The sequence below is a fragment of a genome, unplaced genomic scaffold (genome assembly GCF_019419815.1).
Source record: "Pyrus x bretschneideri cultivar Hongxiangsu unplaced genomic scaffold, Pyrus_bretschneideri_v1 Contig4, whole genome shotgun sequence".
Lineage (NCBI taxonomy): Eukaryota > Viridiplantae > Streptophyta > Magnoliopsida > Rosales > Rosaceae > Pyrus > Pyrus x bretschneideri.
Window position 1 is genome coordinate 6,437,944 of NW_025999723.1, and position 22,701 is coordinate 6,460,644.

Sequence of the window (22,701 nt, forward strand, 5' to 3'; positions counted from 1 at the left end):
CACAAAATTGGTACCAAAATGAAGCTTACAACAAGTAGAACAAAACCTTACCACTTTGGAGCCCTAAAACCAATGGAATCTCGTTGGAAAAACCCACGATATTCCGGCCAAACCTGCAACTCACGATCCCGATGTCCAAAACCTTCCAACGAACCACCCCAAGCTTCCTAAGGACCTCACTAAGCTTCCTACAAGCTTCAACTTCCCTGAAAAATAACATTTCACATATGCATGAACAGTGACCAAAATCGGGGTTCTCTGGTTCGACGTGAAATCGAAGAATTTCCTACCTGAAATGCATATGGTTGAACTTGTATGAACCTCACGAACACAAAGGTATAGTTCTCTACGTCGATCCGTAACGTTTTTGAGTGCCTTGGTTTTTGTCCGTACGAAAAACGTAAAAGAGAATGAGTGAGAGAGACATGGGACAGGGAAGGAGATGAGGATGCGAGTGTGGGTGTGTGTGTGGTCCAAATGCAGCCAACCAAAACCCCAAAACAACCACACAACAAAACATAACCACTAGGGGCAAAATTGTCATTTCACACCTACAAGGCGAATAATCTGGGACGGGCTGTCACAATTTAGGCTTTTTTTCCTTTTTAGATTAACTTTAAAAAAAAATTATGCAAACTATCCTAAATTAATTTTATGAACATTTTAACCTAAACATATTTAAATTCCGATAAATATTGAAAAATCACTAAATCGATACATGAAACTCATGAAACACTATGGAAGAATATAAAAATCATAATAGAGATGTATAAGCACAAAATACATGAAACACACAAGGCGTATAAAACATATGAAGCACATACAAAACACATGATAGAGATGTATAACACACTAAACATGTGAAACACATGACACATATGAAACAATACCAAATACATACAAAACTCATGAAACGCATGAAACGCAAACCTACATACATGAAATGCGAACCTTCAATCATCCTCTATATAAGCATATGTTGAATATATACATGAAATGCGAACCTTCAATCATCCTCTATATAAGCATATGTTGAATATCTAACCATCACACAATATTCACCAATCTTCCTAACTTTCAAAGTGTTTTTGTTTCCTCAAAATCATCAATATCTCATCAATGTTGTTATTTTATGTAATAATTTTAAGTGTACTATTTTGGTGTTTTCTAGTAATAAATTGAAGTGCCTTATTGTGACAAGTCTTTTGTCAAAATTGTTGAAGGCATCTATTGTACATCAAAGTGTGCAACAATAAGTACAATAATTATTGAAGGCATCTAGATTAATAGAAACAATAATTAATAAGCCATAAATTCAATACACACAATAATTAATAAGTCATAAACTTAATACAAATGACAATTAATAAACAACATAAACTTAATACAATCGATAATTCATAAACTACATAAACTTAATAATGATATCCACTATCTTGACTTGGTGATGGACTTGGGATATAGCTTTGAGATGAATCATCATCTTGAAATATACTCATTGTGGCATGCCTTCACAAAATTTCCTTTTGCTTATCACGTATGAACTTATTCCTCTCTGGAGTGTATTTGTTGAGGTCCTTCATCAAGAAATTGCTTTCGAACCTTAGTTGCTCCCTATCCCCTTCGTGCATAATGGCCAAATGCATTCGGACCACTTCTTCTTCCCAAGAGCTACGACTTTTGGTCAATCTTGCAAATTCGGTAGCAATTTGTGCACTAATCAGATCTTGGGACTTCCCTTTTCTCTTTGCTTCCTTTTGCTTATCTCTTCCCGGGAGGCTTGCAAAACAAGATGTTAGGGTCAATTCATTGACATCATTTGTTTGTGGGGCTTCACTATGAAATAATCTTCCCCATTTTTGGTCTGCATCGGTTCCCCACCTTGGACAATTCTTGAGGACGTTCCAAGTAGGGCTGGGTTCGGTTCTCATCGGTTCGGTTTTTTCTCAAAACCGAAACCGAACCAAAATTTCGGTTCGGTTCAATTTTATTTCGGTTTTTCTCGGTTCGGTTTTTTTTTGGGTTCGATTTTTCTCGGTTCGGTTTTGGTTTTTTTTTTTTTTTTTCCTCCAAAATTTAAAAAAAAAAAAAAAATGGAAATATGAAAGTTCACATTCAAAGTCACTTCTTCAGAGTCATCCACATGAAAACCTACAAGTATGAAATCAATTTTACACATCTACATTTGACATAAAAGGAAAGATATGCCATTTGAGAAGTGGTACTACTATCATAACCTTAGAGACCATATTCAACAACAAAACCACAATGAGAATCCAAAGTTTAAGTCTTCTAAGTTCCAACTAGAATCATCAATCAAGTCTTCCAATTTCCAAAGTCCAAACTTCAATAAACATCAAAGTTTAAGTCCAAATTTAAAATAAACATCACACAAGTCAAATAAACCTTCAAGGTTTCATCATTTCATGTGTTGGCACAAATAAAATCTTCCAAGTCCTCAAGCTCAACACTTAGGCGGCCTAGGCGGCAACATAACACCTTTGTTTGAGTTTCCACTTGCCATTTCTACATACAAATAAAAAATGAAACAACATGTCAACATGATGTAAAGCAAGCATGAGACTTAGCATGTAATTAAAATAGTCTAACAAAACCAAATGCAATAAGTAAAATTACCTTTCTCAACTTCTTCACAAAATTCAATCTCCTCAATGGTTGGCTCATGATGTAATGCTACATGAATTGACCTAAGCCAATTTTGTGTACAAATCAAAGCTTCCACCATTTTTGGACTCAAAGAACTACGATATGGATCAATTATTCGTCCACTTGTGCTAAAGGAGGATTCCGAAGCAATAGTTGATACAGGAATAGCTAAAATTTCTTTTGCAACTCGTGCCAAAATAGGATACTTAGAAAGCCCATTCACTCTCCACCAATTCAAGATATCAAAGTTTGCCTCTTCTTCCCCTTCATTAGGATCCGAAAGATACCCATCCAAATCATTGTGCACAATACGGGCTCTCTTTGCTTTTCTCATTTCACTTTTCTCTTTCAACTTTCTTTCAATCTCTGTCATGCTTGATAAAGGATCTCCACTTGTAGTTGCCGATTGAGAACTACCAACACTACTTGTGCTTTGTTGTGTATCAAAAGACAACTCTTCGTGAATCTTGTAAAGATCAAACAACAAATTTTTCACCGCATTGGTTGCAATTTCAACTTTTTCCTCATCCTCGCCATATAGTATCTCATAATAATCAACCACCTTCTCCAATTTATGACGAGGATCAAGCACAAGTGCAATAAAAACATATTGATTCATATCATCAATTGAACCCCAATATTTGTCATATTTTTCTTGCATCAACTTGGAGATCATAGACAAGAATTCATTATCTTTGTTTTCAAGGAGGAGACTTTTGATCTTAAACAAATCACCAAAAGTAGTATGAATTGTTGGAGTATTAGAACAACACACTTTTAAAGTGACTTCATAGAAAGGTCTAAAAAATGATGCAAATATTCCCGCCTCACTCCAATCATGAGTCGAAGGTGGCCCCTCCCTTATATTATCATGATTTTCTTTAGTAAAGTAAGGAAGGTAATGACCATCATCTACTTTCAACTATCAAAAGCCATCTTGAACTTCAAAGCCGATTCTAACATTAAAAATGTGGAATTCCACCTAGTAAGCACATCTAAAATCACAAGCCCTTTGCTTTCTATTCTCACCTTCTCAACACACCTTTTAAAGCTTTCCAACATTTGAGGGGAAGATCTTACATACCTAACCGCATTACGAATGCTTTGTATGGTGGTATTCAACATCTTTATCCCATCATTCACCACCAAATTAAGGATATGAGCAACACACCTCATGTGCAAATACTTTCCATCATGCAAAAGTGCATTAGGAATCCCCCACCCACTTATTCGGTGCACCAAATCCCTTAAGTCGGAATCATTTGCCGAAGCATTGTCAACCGTAATAGTTAACACCTTCTCTATGCCCCACTCCACCAAACACTCCTCCAAAAGTTGAGCAATGAATTCTCCTTTATGATTTGGAATGACACAAAAGTTCAAAATCTTTTTATGTAACATCCAATCATCATCAATAAAATGAGCGGTGAGAACCATGTAATTTATTTGTTGAATAGAAGTCCATGTATCCGTTGTTAAACACACCCTAAATGTTTTCAACTGACTTTTCAATTTCTCTTTTTCGGAGTAAAACAAGCCAAGTACATCTTTAGCTATTGTCTTACGACTAGGTACTCTCCACAAAGGACATGCATACATGCAAAAATGACGAAAACCATCTCCCTCAACGAAAGAAAAAGGTAACTCGTCTATAATTATCATCTCAACACAAGCCTTAGTAACTTATCTTTTGTGCCGGCAAAGGTTAAGATCTTTTGCCTATTTGCGGCAAATATTTCCTTATTAGGACCATAGCTCCTACATCTAGCTAAGTGATTTCTTATGCTAGTTGTACCATTTTTATCCGTGTCGGCCATATACGATTTGTTGCAATACTTGCACACCCCTTTAACTCTACCTCCCTCAATTATCCTATCAAAATGCTCCCAAATTGTAGATCTTGAATGACTTTTTAGTGAATCCAAGAGAGTGTCTTCTTTACTTACTTGATCACTTGAGCCACCTTGTTTTGGAGTTGCATCGAATAAATTTGTGGATCCACCATGAGTAAAAGGAGTTTGTTAAGTTGCCACCATGGGGGCTTGAGGTGGAGTTGATTCACCAACAATGTCCTTAAAAAATAAGAGTAAGAATCATTACAATTAATTATTAAATAAATTGAGACATAAGAACCATAGAGAAAATATAGAGAATTAGAGATGACAACTTACTTGCGATGGAGTAGAAGTAGATGAGTTTATTTTTTCACGGGAGCTATTTGATGATCTCATTGAGTTTGAGCTTAAGCTCGAGGCCTTTGATACACTTGACTTCATCTAATTAAGATACAAAACATATAATAAGCAAAGGTACGATGCACATGCAAAAGCTATGAATGCACATAATAAACCGAAGGTACAATGCACATGCAAATATAGAGACAACTCCCACACAAAAATGCGCCCCACCCCCCACAAAAAAATGGGGGCAAAAATTTAGAGGTATTCCTATCCAATCAAATATTTGAAATTTCTTTCTTTTGATTCAAAACAACAAACAAACTAAAAAACCATAATATTTGAAATGTTTAGAGGCGTTTTTTATTTTTGTTGGGTCAGAATGTGAATTTCAATTTTAATTGGGGTCTAGACTTCTAGTCCTGTAGTCCATGCTAATCCACCACACATGATGCTGCAAACCAACCTAAACCCCATACAATGATATAATACAAGTCTGCAATTCAGTATATAGCTTGTTACATATCACTATCAAGTTTTCAATTTATAGGCAAAAGAAACTGCATGCATGTGTGGACATGTTGTGAGAATTTTGTATCCAACACAGATTATTGTTTTGTTTCCATTTCAAGAATTCACCAACAAATAACACATATACATTTTCAAGTACTCCATCATGAATATCAATCAATAAGAAACCCACTTAGTTTTATGGCTTTTCTTCCCTTTATGGTAAATATGGAATTAAATTGAAAAATTCTTAATTATATACTAATCATTTACCTATGATGTTGATGTTTAAAACACTGTCTTTTCTTCTTCTTTTTTTCCTTTTTTTTTTTTTTTGTTGAATTGTAGAGGCTATTTCTATGAAAAATATTTACTTAACATCTTCATTTAATTACCTATAAGATAGCTAGGTAGCTATCGATCTATCTTCAATGAAGATACCAAGACAATTATATACCTAAAGCAAAGATATAAACACGATTTTGAGTTATCACCATAACAAGTTCTAAAACATGTAGAAGCAAAAAGAATATATACTACATGTAGCACATCCCAAGAGAGCCAATCCGAAGTCGTTCAACCCCAGCAATTTCTTTAATTCTCCCCCCTTTTTTTATATATATGAATCCTGTGAGTTTTAACTGCTTTTTATCTTCTATTACGTTCTGAAATTTTACCTAACAGACATTATACTCATCTACTTTCACATTGAAATATAGGTGCGGGAAACAACCAAGAATTTGATTAGATTTCAGATGTGGGCTGAAGGAGTAAGAGATTGTCTATCTAAACTTGAAACTTGGTCATCTTGTATTGGTAACAATATCGAGAAAGTTCACTTGGATTATATCAAATTATCAATGAGTTGCTGAGTTTTGATGTGGTGCCCTGTTACGAGACTGGGCATCATAATTTGAAGGTTACAATTTTCTGAGTGGTTGTAAATTACAACTTTGTGCTTATCCTTGGCTTGCCAACTAAGAATCTTACCAGCTGTGTGATTATGTGATGCAGGGTTATGCAAAAAAGGCAAAAATGTTGATACAGGCGAAAATGTTGATGCATGATTATGCAGAAAATGTGTGATTAATGATTATGTGATGCAGGATTATGCAGAAAATGCAGAAAAGGCAAAAATGTTGATGCAGGATTATGCATATAAACATCTGCTATGTCTCATGAGTTTATTTAATCAGAAGATTCAGAACCAATGTTTATAACCAAAATTACAAATGTCTGAATAAGGTTACACAATGTCTGAATAATGTTTATAAACCAAAATTAAAACAATGGTTATAGCAATATAGCACCCAATAGAAATGTCTACAGATTATAACCAATGAAATCGAGAAAAAAAAATCTGCACACAGCAGGGTGACTGGGTGAGAGACTAACCTTGCAAATGAGGGAATTTGTGGGTCAGGACTGGAGACTAGAAACGGCGAGAGGAAGTCGTGGGTCGCGCGCGGGTTACTGATCACAGGTCGTGGGGGTGAGAGACTGAGAGAGAGTAAGACGGCGTCGATGTGTGAGGCAGGTCGTAGCACTGCAGCAGGTCGTAGGGAAGGAAGAAGACGAAGCGGAAGAGCGGCGGAGCTGGGAAGAAGATGGTCCAGAGTGAAAGTGCTGCAGAGGAGGATAAGGGAAAGGGAAGGCCGGCGGAGTGTTTAGGGTTTCACTTTCAGACTGAACTAAAGATTGAAGACGAGAGTGAGTGAAAAAACGACGCCGTTCAAGATAAAAAAATTTATTAATTTATAATTAAATATAAAACGACGTCCTTTTGCCTTACTTCGGTTCGGTTCGGTCCGGTTTTACACTTTCGGTTCAGTTTTTTTTTTCGGTTCGGTTTTTTCGTCCTCGGTTCGGTTTTCGGTACGGTTTTTTTAGGTTTTCGGTTTTTCGAACCCACCCCTAGTTCCAAGCATGATGCAACTTAAAAGATTGATTTTTTGGTGTAGTGCTTGTCTTGTAAATTGCCATTGCTTTGTCACCCTATGCAAGAAATACAAAAAAATAATTAGTTGCAAAATAATATTGTGTACATGACAAATAAAATATCAACAAAGAAACTCACAACTTTTGCGGCGCTCCTTCCATTAGCCATGTCAACAATGACTCTCTCCAAGCTTCCCTTCCATAAAGTGCATGCTTTGTTGTAAACACCACCACTTTCCCTTCGCCCGGCGTTGGAGTTTTCATTGAACTTATCAACGATTTTACCCCACAAAACCTTTTTATTTTGATTCGTGCTAACGACACCATCTTCGCTAATAGAAACCCATGCCAAACATAAAACAACATCTTCCTCAAAGATCCAATTACGACCTTTAATATGCTATTTTGCCATATTGAAAAATTTGGAAATGGGAAGAAATGATAGAAAGAAAAATTGGAAGAATTGTAGGAGAAAAGTGAGTTTTGTGTGGATGTTTGAACAAATATATAGGTATTTAGAGTTTTTGGGTGAATTTTGAGTTAAATATATATTTTTAATTATTTTAGCCGCTGGATTTAAATTTGAGCCGTTAGATCTTTTTTTTTCTTAACCTTTAGATTTAATTATGTTCGATTTCAGCCGTTTGATTCAATAAATATATAAATATAAAAATAAAAAAATAAATTTGAATGTAGGCAGTTGGATCAACCAACAACCTGTTTATCTCAGCTGTTGGATTAAAAAGAGCTGTTAGATCTTTGGCGCAAGTGGCCGATATGTCCACGTGGGTGGGGCCATGCCTGTCTCAACCTTAATGCGTTGCCCACGTCTCCTGGGGGTGGGTTTGGCACTCAAAACTTGTGTTGGTTGGGCCTACACTATTTTCTAGGCTAAATCTGGGCCGGTTTCTGGTTTTTTTTATTTTTTATTTTTTTAAAGTTACAGGTCCAAATTAGAATTGAGTTGGAATGGATTAAGGGAGAGTAGAAGGGAAATTATTGCTTTTAGGCGACGGGTTCGAGTTGGCCTAAGCAATGAAATCCAATTTTCCCGCCACCAAAGTTAGGGTTTACAAATCCCCCAATTGTGCAGCGCCAATTATGATACACGCGTCCACGCCAGTCCATTCCGCATCCCCAAATATTTGACCCCAATTGACTTAACTCGGTTCAAATTGCAACGCTATCACTCTCAATTCTTCACCGGTGTCGATACTTCAAGGGATGGCCGGCCAAACCGATCCCAGCCTGTCTGTCTTTTCCGGCGAAGAGGTTCAGCTCTCTCCCACTGCGTATTCATCTGTTTTATTAGCTTAATGTGGTTGTTTTGTTTTTAATTTCGATCATTTTTGTGAATTTAATTTAAAATTTCGAAATCGCAGGTCGAGTTTATGGCCGAAGATGAAATGGTGGAGATTGTCCCCAATATGCGAATGGACCCTCTCAACATGCTTTGTGTATGTTCTTCGCTCTGTTCATGTTATTTATGGTAGATTGAGCTGGTTTATTGCAGGTGGGTAACTTGTATCATGGATTTACAGGGAGATTTCGGTCCATTCTACCCGCAAATGGCGGCCCAAGTACCATTGTGGCTGGCGATTGCTATGAAGAAGAGAGGGAAATGTACAATTCGGCCACCAGAGTGGATGTCTATCGGTGAGTCCTGCTTTGGTGTTAGTTTGATTAATGGTTCTCTATTTGTGACATGTTTATCTAAGAATGTCAAAGAAATGTGCTGAAATGGATTGATTTCTAGTAGATTTTTATGCTTTGATGATGGATGGATTTGGGTGGTTACCATGCTGCCTTTTTCATTGCAAATAGTTCAAAATTTGTCTTGCTTCTTTTGGCTGCCGTTGTGGGGTATTTTGTTGGAAATGCTTGCACATCAGCAGTTAATATGTGAGTTTTTAGGTTAACGTGTGTTTTTTTTTCAATGTGTTAATGCAATAGTGAAATAATACGTATTTAATTGTCTTCGGTCTTTACCAAAAAAAAAAAATCGTATTAATTGGAACCTGTTCATTTGTTAAATTTTGTAGTACTTATTACTTAACATGGGATTGGAACTCAAACGAATTTTCATTGTGTTGAACTCTCTAGCCATATGCTACAAGTAATCTAATGCGTTCTATTCATTTAACTTATGTCCTGGGAATAGAAAACTTGACTCGGATTTTGGAAGCAGAGCGTGATTCGCAGGCAGCATTTCAAGTTCTACCTTTCCATTATGTTGAAATCTCTAGCCTTCTTTTTGAATAGTAAGTTGTGAAACATTGTACATATTTTATATTTCATTGTAAAATATGTTGATGGCATCTCTAACTTTTTTGATGATAGTGCACCTGGTGACATTCCTGACATGTATATGGTGAGTTCAGGACTCTTGCAACCTGTATTTAACCATCAACCCTATTTGCAATGATCTCACTGTAGTTATTTCTAATAGGTGAGGTCTCTTATTAACGACATAAAGGATGTAAGGTTTCATAAGGTTGAGAGTAGCTTAGAATCATTCGAGGAAGCTCACTCTTCTGCAGTGATGGTATGTGCATTTATTTTATGGTGCAATTGGATGAGCTGATTCGGAACTACTTCGAATGAATTGTTATATAATATGGAATTCATGTATGTTGGTAATATATCCATCTGCACATCCCTTTTGAGTGGTGCTCTTGAGCAAATTTGATTTGTACTTGCAGGTGAAGGATCTATCTGCCATGGAAGTGAATTTAGTTCGCCCATTTGTTGGAAGAGCCTTACAGGCATTTTATAAGCATGGCAGTCCAGAGCTGGTTCCAAATCCAGATGGAATGTCCACCAGACGGCCACAAGCAACTGACAATATACCAAGAGTATGTGGCTATGTGATCCATACTTCTCTTTTCTTTGTTTAGTAGAATTGCGAAGGTGAAGCGATTATTTGTGTTATTTGTTGGGAGAGACAATTTGTCTCATTAACAACTGTGACTGGTTGTATTTGATTTTTGTATCCAAGACACATATTGTTTCTAAAAGGTTAACTCTATTTTCTTTTTTTCAGCGCCCTCTGCGGAGACGGTAAAAGCTTTCGTAGAGGCAACAAGTACCTTTCAATTCAGCGAACCACTAATTTCAGTATGCTCGCAAGGAAAGTACTTCTTTCACCGAAAGCCATTTTTAGTAATAACCCTGAGATTGTACACATAGGTGCATGTTTCCTGGTCTTCTTTTGCCTATTTCATCCTGTTACCTAGGGTCTAGCTTTTTGGATCGCTTTGTTTATGTAATATTGGCCTGTGATAGGTTGATTGCTTGGTGTTCGATCCATAGACCACTAATCCCTTTAGGGCCCTCCTCCTTTTCTAGTTCATTGGTGTTTGATAACTAAACAGCACTTTGGAAGCTTTTAACCAGTCTATCCTAATCAAAATTTTAACATTGCAAAAACCATAACTGGGTGATTGTAAATCATGATGCAAGCTTATTTTGTTGAAATTATACTTCTCTCTCTCTCTCTCTCTCTCTCTCTCTCTCATGGTACTCATGTATTCAGAAACATATAAGAGCAGATATTAGCTTGATGCATAAACTATTGGATCAGGACTCTCTGCCTGTTTCTATTGTTGATGCTTTTCTTGTGTACCTAGATAGGTGGGAATAAGTTTTATATAGCATTATAGGTTGCTTTCTCATGCACTTTGGAGAGAATCACTACTCCAAATCTATAATTTTGAAATTTCTTTAGGACAGAACAATTTGTTGCATCAATATTTTTCTAAAAAGTAGTTTTGAGAATAATTAGCTGTAATAATTGTGGTGGCCTCAAATCAACAAGAATTAAACATAGAAAACTGTAAATAATTGTGTCTGCTACTTTTTATTTTTTATTTTATTTTAAATGAATTATTTGCTTCATGTTTATCTTTATTTCCAGAATCATAAAAAGGGAATCTAAATGACTGGATTGACATTTGGATATTCCTCAGTGGTCCAAGTTGATTGGGTCATAACATGCCTCCTGTTCCCTCAGGCCCTACTCTATATTATAGGGGTAATTGATAAGAGTGTCTGTTTGCCACATGCATTTTGGTTGTCCAGTTTTGTGTTCAATGTTAGGCCAAAATACAACCCATAAACAGAGGGGAACTGATGGATTTTGGATGTCTAATACTCAAGTTCTAGGAAAAGAAAATTAAATTGAATGACATATTGGGACTTAGAAAGTGCTTTTTCGATAGCTAAAAACGCTTTTAGATAATCAAGAAAATGTTGATAGTGTGTATATTGTAAATGCGTTTAGAAGTGCTTCGTATTAATGCTTCTCTAGGAACTACTTAAATTTTTATTAAAAATTTGGCGTCTTTAATAAAAGTGCCTCTAGCAAAGGTGCTTACGAGAAAAACTTTAAAGAATCTTCATAGATTAACGTATGCTTAGGATATATGCCTAGTTGTTTTTCATAAATAATTTCAAGGTCTTATTTTATTGGTAATTATTATATTCCCCCTTTTGAGGTCCCAATTTTGCAATCATTATCTTTCTCTTTGACAGAAGAATGTTATTATATTGCTCATAAGCTTATCCGAAGGGGAAAAACTTTGAGATTTTCAGATTGATAGGTGAGTATTTAAATTATGTTTAGTTCCAGTGAGCCGTTGCATATGCTTAGCTACCAAGGCTTCCAGCCTGGCAAATGGCCACTGGGTTAATTTGTTGGTTTGTAAATTGCAACATGGTCTTTCCTAGCGTGCTGTGTATTAAGGATGTTGCGTGGTGATTTGTTTAGAGAGATTTGGTCAAAATCTACCTTCTGCATTCCTATTCGACGGAAAATACTTTTTAATTTCTGCTTTGGTGTCCCTCTCACGATATCTCCTCTCACGTGAGGAGAGGAGAGAAATGGAGAGGGGCACATTGAAATGGAGATACGAATTCCTCAATTCATCCAACATGATCACGAAGCTGTTAGCCTTTATTTATTGAAAATTTGATTTTTTTTGAATAATTGATCCTGAAGAAAATGTGTGGTATGCTTTGTTGGTTTTTTTATTTTTTATTTTTTGTTGGATGCTGACCTTTTCTTTTAGTTGAACTGACCAAGAATTAAGTATTTGAATTGGAAAGGAAAAATACAAGTTTGGCATGCGGTTGACCTTTATTTATTTCAGAGTTGATTCTTTAACCAAACAAAGGGGGGGAATAAATAACTATGTACAGTGATGATGACGTTTTCTTTATTCATATTTGGTTCTTAGTTGTTTTTTAACGTGTATATTCACATCGCACAATTTTGTTCATTGGATTTATTATAGATGCTAGCCTGTTCTAGTTGTTTTTACATTAGGACTCGTTTATGACACGGTTAGCGTCAGTTTTATGTGCATGTAGTACTTGAGTGTAGATTAATACACCTAGTTTGTTCATATAATTGCTTTCTGTATAGACTCGAGTGTGTCTCTCTAATTTTGATGAGCATAGTGTTATTGTTGAGATATTTGTGATTTACTGCTTTTATTCATTTTGCTTTGATTTTTCTAACTTATTTGTGGCATGCTTTTTTCCACATCATTAGCATGTTATGCAGTTATGACTTTTGTCACTCTCGAGTGTTAGTCAACATGCTTTCATTTTGGTATCCATTTCGATATTCGGATCAAGGTGTGCCAATTTAATGAGAGAAAACATGTGTTGAAATATATCATGTTTATAATAATTTGGTTGATCATATAATGCACCGTGTGTCTCAATAGTTTCTATTTTTCCATGTTTTTCAGATTGCGGAGACTCTCAAAAGTAGGATTTTTTTTATAGATTTTTCATCATCTCATGTTTTTGGTACAATTTTCGTGACAATATTATAAAATATTGTGCCAAAAGCATGAGATTTCAAAGAATTCATAAAGAGTTCCACTTGAGAGAGTCTTCTTAGAATTTCTCAATTAACAAATGCCATTCATCAAGTTTGAACTTGCAACTTGTCATCAATGTTAAAGTTGGATGCTACTAACCAAACAATCATGGACACTTACGTTAGATTTGGGTTTAATCGAGTTGGCCGACCATATGCTCCTCTCTTTGTATTCAAAATCAAATCCCTCTTTCCAACGTAGATAAATATAAGACTAGTTTGATATTCTTTGATGCTTCATGTTTTATAATAAGTTAATTATATTTTTTTCAAAGCATTATCATTTCAAACCAACGCTTTGTATAAATGATCTCATTTATTGTCTTAAGAACGGCTATGGACAATGAAAAAGTTGAGGGTATAGCTGCTAGCGCGTGAGCCGCGTGAGCCACGTGAGCGTAGCTGAAAGTGGGGCTGGATCTGGGCAGAGGGAAGGAAAGCTAGGGGATCCTTCTTGGTGGTCCAAAACTGACGAGAAATTTTTGGGTGTGCCGGGAACACCATGGACACGTGGTGTTCCCTCACTCATAAAAATTTGATTTTATTTATTTATTTATTCAAATTTTTATGAGTGAGGGAACACCATGTGTCCATGGTGTTCCCGGCACACCCAAAAATTTTTCAAAACTGACCGACCATTCAATACGTAAGTCATGAGTATTTGCACACTTGCCCCGGTCGCAATTGTACTCATCATCTTCTTTCAAACCTAGATAAGGCGAGAAAGTGAAAGATACTGTCTCGCAGCCGCGTGTGGTCCCACACTGGCGCGTCTGCTCTTATCAGCGTCAAAATTCATTTGTTTTTGTGTTTCTCTTTTACAAATCGTTATTTTAAACAGAAATAGTTTTGCTCACTACTTATACAGTGATGGCTATTCTTGTTATTTATTTATTATCGTTGGATGAGTTTAAATTTTGATATCTGTGCAGTAGATAAACATAAGGCCAAATTAGATAAATGATCCTTGTAGTCATATGATATTCGGAAGATAACCCTTGTGGTAAAAAAATATAGATTTATATCCTTGTGGTGAAGTCTATTAGGATTTATGCCCAAAACTTGGACACGTGTCCACCTGAGATTGGGTGTAAGCAGGACCTCTTGCTGAAATGTTCAGTAGCCAAGTCTTATTCCTCCAACATACTCTAAAGGAACGTCCTGAATCTTAAAAAATCAAAACTTGGACACGTGTCCACTTGAGATTGAGTGTAAGCAGCTCTTGCTGAAATATTCAACAGCCAAGTCTTATTCCTCCAACATACTCTAAAGGAACGTTCTGAATCTTAAAAAATCAAAACTTGGACACGTGTCCATCTGAAATTGGGTGTAAACAAGACCTCCTGCTGAAATGTTCAGCAGCCAAGTCTTATTCCTCCAAACTCTAAAGGAATGTCTTGAACCTTAACAAGATCAAGAGCCACTTCACACATAAAAAAAGTGACTGCATACGGAATTACTCACATGGTACGTATACTCTGCAACACTATATGCACTTTGTGCTAATGACACAATAAAATTCCCAAGATTCTTACACATAGCAACATATGATCGATACAAGAAATCATAATGATAATAATACATTCGTGTTATATAAGTTATTTCTCACTCGACAAATTAAGCATACTAACCTAATCAAGTGCTGCCGGTTTGTAGCTAGCACTACGTCGATAACAAACGCATCATCCATTGTTTCTGAATCGCCATCGTTTTTGCCACAAGTTTTTTTTCTTCTAATAATTACATATTTTTCAAATAATAAATGCATCGCTGTCCCGAAAAGGATATACCCCTAATAATATGAATAGATATCTTAAAAAAAGAAATAAATAAATACAAGTGCAATTTGAGAAAGGGATTATCTCCGGATCATTTTCTCTTAATCCATCAAGTTTGAGAATTCGAATCGTTGAAATTTGATCAAATGACTATAAACAAGAGTCTACTTTAAAAGTTATAATAACTTTAACCGTTAGAGCAATTTTCAATAGCCCGAATCTTCAAACTTAATGAATTAGAAAGAAAAGATCCGAAGATAATTCATTTCCAAATACTTGAAGTTGAACCTGTAAAAAGGTGTAAAAAAAAATACAAGACACCTGTTCAATTTAATTAATTAATAGCTGTCAACAAAAGGAGCGATCTCCGTGTAACTTGCGGCTCACGTCATCTTCACATTCAGGCGGCGACCGTGCCCTACGTTTTTCTTCTTTCGTTTTCTCCCCTTGTTTGGTCCCCGTGCCCAAGGGGATATAATGTATTACCGAATTCCCATTTTGCCCATGTCCTTATCAATATAATTGTCACAATAAAAAGTGTATATGTTTTATATTTCAATTCTAGCAAGAGCGATTGGTCGATGAAAAGGTTAGGCCAAAATCAAGCATTTTTTATGTTTAGAAGGAGATTCGATAGCATCATGAAATACCCACAATATTAAGTTGGAAGGATTTACGTGTAACAACTAATATAAGAATTAAAAGCTCGCGGACCAGTGATAACTGTTAATAATTCTATCCGTTTAGCACCACATATTATTTGATATGAATTTTGAATTTAGCATAATCCTAACTTAACTACAAACGCATGTGTTATAAAACTATAATTCTTTATTTTTAGAGTTCCATTAGCATTTGAATTGGAGATGTTAGAATATTCTTAGCACCTAACAAATACATCATTTTTTTTTTGAACAAATGATAATATCTACACTAAGGGGAATGAGTGAGATTAGTCTTACAATAGGCTAGCAATAATGTAGTTTAAATTTTCCTTTGACGAGAAAATCGAACCTAAGACCTTTCACTTGCAAGCGAAGAATAATATCACTAGATCGTAGTACTAAGTGACACAAATACACAATTTAGACAAAAAACAAAACAAATACACCAATTAGGAACCAAATTGTTACTAATGACAAATTTTTACGTTAATTAAGTAACAAAATCCAGCAGCCAACCAAACACCATAAACGAGTTAAGAACTCACACCTAGTTACAGTCCAAGTACAGTTTCCGCCTTATCCATTTTGCCTCGATTATTTCGGTGGGAGCGCCCGAGGATTACTTGGTCCCAAAGCAACTCCCCAGGGCACTTCCGTCATTTCCCACATCCCTCCTCCCCCGCTTTATATGTGAGCTCTTGCTTCCTATCCCATAGCTTTCGTTCCGGCTTCTTTCTCTCTCCCTCTGAAAAAAATCAAATCAAATTTTACCAAAAAATCACGTTTCTGAAAACCAAACCAAAATTTGGAAACAAACCAACAATTCGGAACAGTTTAATTTTAATTTTATGAATTTGTGGAATTTTATTCGGCTTTTTTTGAGAAATTAGGAGGCTTTGTTGTTAAAATTCCAGCTGGGGATTGAGCTAGGTAGGGCTTTTGGGGGGAGGAATATAATCGGGTGAGGTGAGCTCTAACATTGGATTTAGGAGATGATTGCTACCCGCGAGGAAGAGGAAGGGTCGTGGTGATCGTTGTTAGAGAAGAAACGAAGGCGTTTTGGGGGTTGGAATGGACTGCCGGGTAGTGTGCATGGCAGGCGGCGACGTGTGGATGAGGGGTAATATCGGAGGGGCTTTCAGCCACGAGAGCGAGCACGACCTCGCTCTCATGGTCACTGATTTTTTGGAAAACGGTAGCGTTGGAGCTGAGTCGTGGTGTAGCAGCGACAGCGATTCTGCTCTCTCCGATCTCGGTCATCTCGCCGATAAAATTCCGGTAAGAATTCGATTGTTTGGTCGTTTATTTTGTTTTGTAAAATTATAAACTTTAAAAGTACTTGGTAATTTCAGAGCGTTGAATTCAGCTTTTCGAATGCGAAAGCAATAATTTTTACTCCCAATGTGCTGAGTTGTTCAGCCTCATATTTTGCCTCTAATTTATGCAGAATTTTGAATGGTGGTTTTGGGTTGTTTTGCAGTTTTTCAAGCGTTCGATGGCTCGGTACGAAAGCGATTTGACTTCAGTGGTTCATTCTTTGATACTGTCCATCAGCGAAAACGATCTTAATTTTGATAAGTCAGGTCAATGCAGTTCCAGCTGCCTCAAGTTTGCTCTGGTTAAGCTTCTGAGGCTTTCAGGTTATGACGCTGCCGTGTGCGCGGCTCGGTGGCAGGGCAGTAGCAAGGTCCCCGGAGGTATGCCATTTATCTCAATTCTGCAAAAACCTTATTTTGTGGAATTTTTAGGTGGTTCTTTCCTGAGTTGTTCTTTTGTTGGGTGCGTTAAACACATTCTGTTTATATCTGTAATATTTGTAAACTGAACCCTGAGCTTACCCATATACCGATTCTATGATCCCACGAACTTTGTCCAGCAATCAGTAGAAAATGTATCACAAAATGTCTCATAGGCTTGCCTATTTAACTGGGTCCGATAGGTTTCTGATTGCAATTGAGGTGTAGGAATTTTCGAGTTCAATCATTTTGAGAGTTTGTTTTCGTATCATCTTTGTGCAGGGGATCATGAATATATTGATGTGGTGAACTACAACAATTTGGGGAGCTCTGAGCGTCTCATCATTGATCTTGATTTCCGGAGCCACTTTGAAATAGCTAGAGCTGTCCAATCGTATGATAGAATATTGAATTCACTACCAGTTGTTTATGTGGGATCCTTGACTAGGCTGAAACAGTACCTTAAAGTTATGGCTGAAGCTGCTAGATCTTCCCTAAAGCAGAACTCGATGCCTCTTCCTCCATGGAGATCGCTTGCATATCTGCAAGCGAAATGGCAGTCACCATACCAGAGACAGTTTAATCTAGAAGAACAGAATGTTAATGGTTCCTACAATTTTGACCACAAGAAATGCAGTGCACATTTGAAGGTGCTGCAGTCTCTGCTTCAGTCTGAAATTGAAGCAGAAAGACTGTTGAGGCCCGTAAATAACGATCATGTTAGGAGGCACAAGCCCGATAGGCGGAGGCACTCTTTGCTCAGGATTCACTAAGAATGTAAAATTTTCGGCTCTTGAAGCGAGAGATCTTGAAGAGACTTAATTGTATTGCGGCTTTTCAGAATTTTGTTTTCCCAGACCTTAAATAAACGTTAATCGGAGATTCAGAAAGATGGCCAGGTTCATAAGGCCAACATGAATAGCAATAAGGCATACTATAGTTGATAACTTTTCACTGTTCGTTCTTGCTGGGGAGCCCTTTCATTTTCGTTTACTTTGCACTCGCGTCAAGCAGCACCATCGGGTTTTTGGAACTTCTGCAGGTTAAGTCCGAGAGCATCAATGGCCGATCAAGGTGGTAACAGTTCTTGCTTGACTACGGTGCATCAAATTTCAGTTGTATCTGTTTTTTGTTCTTTGATATCCTCTTGAATGTATCCCTTTTCCCTAATTTTTCTGGGCCAAGGAAGTTTTGTCACTGTATCTTTCGTATTTTTGTTTTCCTTTTCTGCAATGTAGAGTTGCATAACTTCCCCAGCAGGACAATTAGAATATTTACTTAAATTATGAAATTTGTTTTTACCCCAATAATTATGATGATGTGTTGTTTTATGCTATTATTTCTGGCCTTACCATGTGAGAGAATCAGCTATTTAGCACAAGCATGCAGATTTTGTTTCTTGAAATTGTATTGGATCTTGAAGTTCTTATTATTCTGTAGAAATGCTAAGGGCACCTCTTAAAAGTGGAACTCTTCATAGACTCTCTGCTTCCTCATTCTTTTTGCACGGAAATTGATGTTAAACTTTAAGGTGGCAGAGAGTCCATGGAGAGCCTCGCGTTTGACAGAACCCCCTTATCGTTTCTCATCATTCTACTTTCTAAACTATTTTAAGAGAAGGAAATTGAGTGAGGAGGCGGGTTTTGTTTACTTTCTTTGATTAGATGAATGAGATCGGGGTAATTTATTGTTGAACTATCGAAAGGGAAGAGCGCATCCAGTGTTTTCTCAATGCATGAGGACCTAACAATGTCATTTGGGGATCTGGTACGCGACCTTAGCTTCTTGTTCAAACCATCACGGCAGGCATGCACTCCGCCTAGCGAAGTCCACGGGGAAGTCGTGGAGCAACGTTTGGCACTTGGTGCAGCATCTAGAAGTCTCTATCTTCACCACTCTACTTTCCTTGTATTTATAGGCTTTTGCTCTGGTAATGAATTTCCAGTTTCGACAAAAAAAAGAAAAAAAAAAAGAAAAAAAAAAACCCATGAGGAATGAAAATCTTAGTCTCGTCCACGATATTCTTAAACGCGAAGGTTCTGCGAATGGCAAATAAGACTGATCAAGCAAAGATATTCGAACGTCACGATAGTCGTGATAACAAACCGTGTTCAGCCGTGCTCGTGCCGAACTTGAACAAGCTAAGAACACCAACTTGCATTTGAAGGCAAGCGAGCGACCCCTCTAGCATGTTTATTTGATAAAGAATAGGTTCTCGATGTAAATAATCAAGTAGAAAAAAAATAGAGAAAATTTATAAATAATAAAAAACGTAATGGGGTGCTTGTACAAAGGTTATAGTTGGAATCTGGTTTAAACGAACATGGTAGAGTTATGTATATACGTTGTGGGGTTAGTGAAGTTCGTGGACAGCAGCCTGACCACCATTAGAGAAACTGCCGACAGTACTTTGCCAGTAAGTGGCAGTGGATGTTCTATCTCTCCACCTCCTAGCATTTCAGGCTCATCACATTTGCAAGATCCAGCTCTGAAAGCGAGTAAAAGTCCTCGAATGTCTCAGCGTCCATATCCTTTAGGTACTGGAGCAGATCCTGGGTTCCAATGGCATGTTTTGCTCTGTACAGGGCCTACTTGCATTAGAGGGTGTGTAAGCAGGCGTGTGAACAAGTGGATAAGGTTCATAAATCGATGAAACCTGAAAAATAAACGTAAATAGATAAAAAATGAAAACTGAATAAAAGAGCTATAAAAGTTAATGTGCTTGTGGTCAATTATGTATACAATTTTTGAGAATTCCACATGGTTTAAGCTCTTGAGATCTATCATCATATTCCGCTTTGTCTTGGTTATTACTTTTATCAAGACTTTGTATCATTTTCTCTATGTAATTTAAAATATGGAGCAATTATTGATCAAGATACATCTTATTTGTAATCACGTATAAAATAACTCAGTCCTGGATGAAAAGGAAAGATCTAGAATAATGTTTAAAAAATATAATGGGCATAATTCTGTGTGCGGTTTAAGTTACATCTTATCAGATTTGATTCCTTCAGAACTATTTGTAATGACACATCCTTATATTTATATTAATTATTGTATATTTTATGTAATGGATTCCATGTACGAAAAAATAAGACAAATATAAACAAATGAAATGTAACGTAATTATAATTAACATAATATACCTAAATGAGATAAGAGTAAGAGACAAATATTTTTACACTTTATTGTAGCATGTGAATCTTATAACATCCAACGATCATAACTAAATGTAAATACACACCTAAATTTTTATGGGTCCTTGTTTTATCTACTTTTTTTTCTTGAATATTTCTCGAACAATTCTTAAATACACCTCATCGGCCATCCAGTAATGATCAACGAATTTGTATACGTGAAGAAGTTGATCAATAGCCACTTGGCAAAATAAAACACACACATGCATGAAGAACCTGGTTACTTTTCTCAATAATCCATTGAGTTAAAAGACAACGACATAATAAATTCAACAATCTCATAACAAAGAAAAAAGGCTTATAATACCAATGAATATATACGAGTACTATCTGCTTATATTTTTTCTTCTTGTTCTTTTTTTTGTTTACAGAGGTGATCAAATTTCAGAAAGTTGAATCCAAACAAAATTTAGTAGTAAGATGTTATAGGTTCGATTCTCACCAAAATGCGAATTTGAACAAAATTATTATGGCTAGCTAATTGTGAGGGTTAACATGCTCCCTCACTCCTTTATGTAGATAATATCGTATGTTTTGAAAAAATTATCTTTATCAACTGAAATGTGAACCATGAAAAAAAATTTGTTATTAGCATTCTATAAAATTCATCATGTGCTCATCCCTTTGAGGAAGAATTGGTCGAATTACATTAATTGAAGATGAGTACAAGATTCCCCACTGGCAACAGTTCTTGTAAGTGCGTAATCTGTAAATTCCTATGTAAATCTATGCCGGTAGCAGCTGGAAGTTAGGTGCTACGCGTAAGTAAAAAAAAAAAGGAAAATTCAACGTATTGATCTACTATTGAACTTGTGATGAAGTGCCTATTATGATTTGTCTGAGTGACCATGCTCTTATTAAATTTGAAGTCTTCAACCAAATGAAGGATAATGGCGGTGAAGAAATTCACTTTGAATATGAGAATCATTGCTTGTCGCCAATGTTGACAACTGCACGAAAAGTTGAACCAAAGTTACGCCGTAGGGCGAGGAGGCACAGGGCAATGCCCTTTATATCCATCCTCTATGACCACATCATTCATAAACACAACTGACTATTTTCCAGCTGGATTATAGAGAAAAGGGTAATGATGTGAAGTCCTTTACATTCATCGTCCATATTACCTGTAGAGCCTGCCGGCTTGCATCATTATCCTCTTCTCTACAATCTAGCTGAAAAGCAGACAACTATATTTATGAGAGGTGTGGTCTTTAAGGGTGGATGTAAAGGGCTTCGCCTCTTTCTTCCTTTTTTCCTAGAGTACCTTTGGTTCCACTTTGCCTGCAGCCGCCAATGATACTAGCTACAAACAATGACTTTCAAATTCAAAATTGAACTTTTTGACCACCATTATTTGCCATTGGTGACTCCCTTGAGAGAGGAAACTAAACTTTGTCAAGAGAAGACCACATAATATCTGTGCATTTATATGATGAAGAAGAAAGGCGAATGATGTGAATCGGCATGCTTTACATGGTAAATATATGAGAGGAAAAATCTAGAATGATAATTTTGAAAGTATTGTGGGCATAAATCTGTGTGACATATTTTTTTTGTCAAAATTATGTTTGGTCTTATCTAGTTTTGTTTCTTCATACTTATTTGACAATGGCTCATCCTTATCTTTACATTGATTACTTGACGTTGAAAGAAATCTTTACTGTTTCTTCACACTTATTTGACAATGGCTCATCCTTATCTTTACATTGATTACTTGACGTTGAAAGAAATCTTTACGAATTCATTGAAACAATGTTACTTTTTTTGTTTTTTTTTTTATAGAGAAATTCATTGTACGAAGAAATAAGAAATAGGAAAGAATAAAACTTAGCGTAATTTATAATTAACATACCATTCGTAAATATAGTAAAATATCTTTAAAGAGAAAAATGTAAATTTTTATATGTCACTCCTTTTATTATGTGTTGAAGAAAAATGTGGTAATACACCAAATGAAATACTTAGTATAATGAAAAACTAATAAGTTGAAGAAAAAAAAAAGAGAAAAAGAAAAGAAAAACTAATAATAAAAAGATGAGTTCAAAATGATAAGATTTATATTTTCCTTTTTCCTTATTTAAACATATTATGGCTCTATGGAGGTTTGTGCCTGGGAAGTAATGGAGGGAAAGAGATCCTC

At 36.2% G+C, this 22,701-nt stretch overlaps 2 protein-coding genes across 2 annotated transcripts; both read left to right on the forward strand.

Annotated features, from left to right (window-relative positions):
* The first annotated feature begins 8,252 nt into the window (after window positions 1-8,252).
* LOC103948426 (DNA replication complex GINS protein PSF2-like) lies at window positions 8,253-11,151 on the forward strand. Its single transcript, XM_009359455.3, has 8 exons — window positions 8,253-8,564; window positions 8,675-8,749; window positions 8,834-8,948; window positions 9,454-9,553; window positions 9,633-9,663; window positions 9,742-9,837; window positions 9,995-10,147; window positions 10,336-11,151. Exons 1-8 carry the CDS (start codon window positions 8,517-8,519, stop codon window positions 10,354-10,356), a joined length of 639 nt encoding a protein of 212 aa, XP_009357730.2. The 5' UTR covers window positions 8,253-8,516; the 3' UTR covers window positions 10,357-11,151.
* A 5,219-nt stretch (window positions 11,152-16,370) lies between these two features.
* Window positions 16,371-18,700, forward strand: LOC103948423. The gene is made up of 3 exons (XM_009359453.2): window positions 16,371-16,903; window positions 17,106-17,322; window positions 17,644-18,700. The coding sequence occupies exons 1-3, from the start codon at window positions 16,697-16,699 to the stop codon at window positions 18,132-18,134; spliced, it is 915 nt and encodes a 304-aa protein (XP_009357728.2). The 5' UTR covers window positions 16,371-16,696; the 3' UTR covers window positions 18,135-18,700.
* Window positions 18,701-22,701: the final 4,001 nt, after the last annotated feature.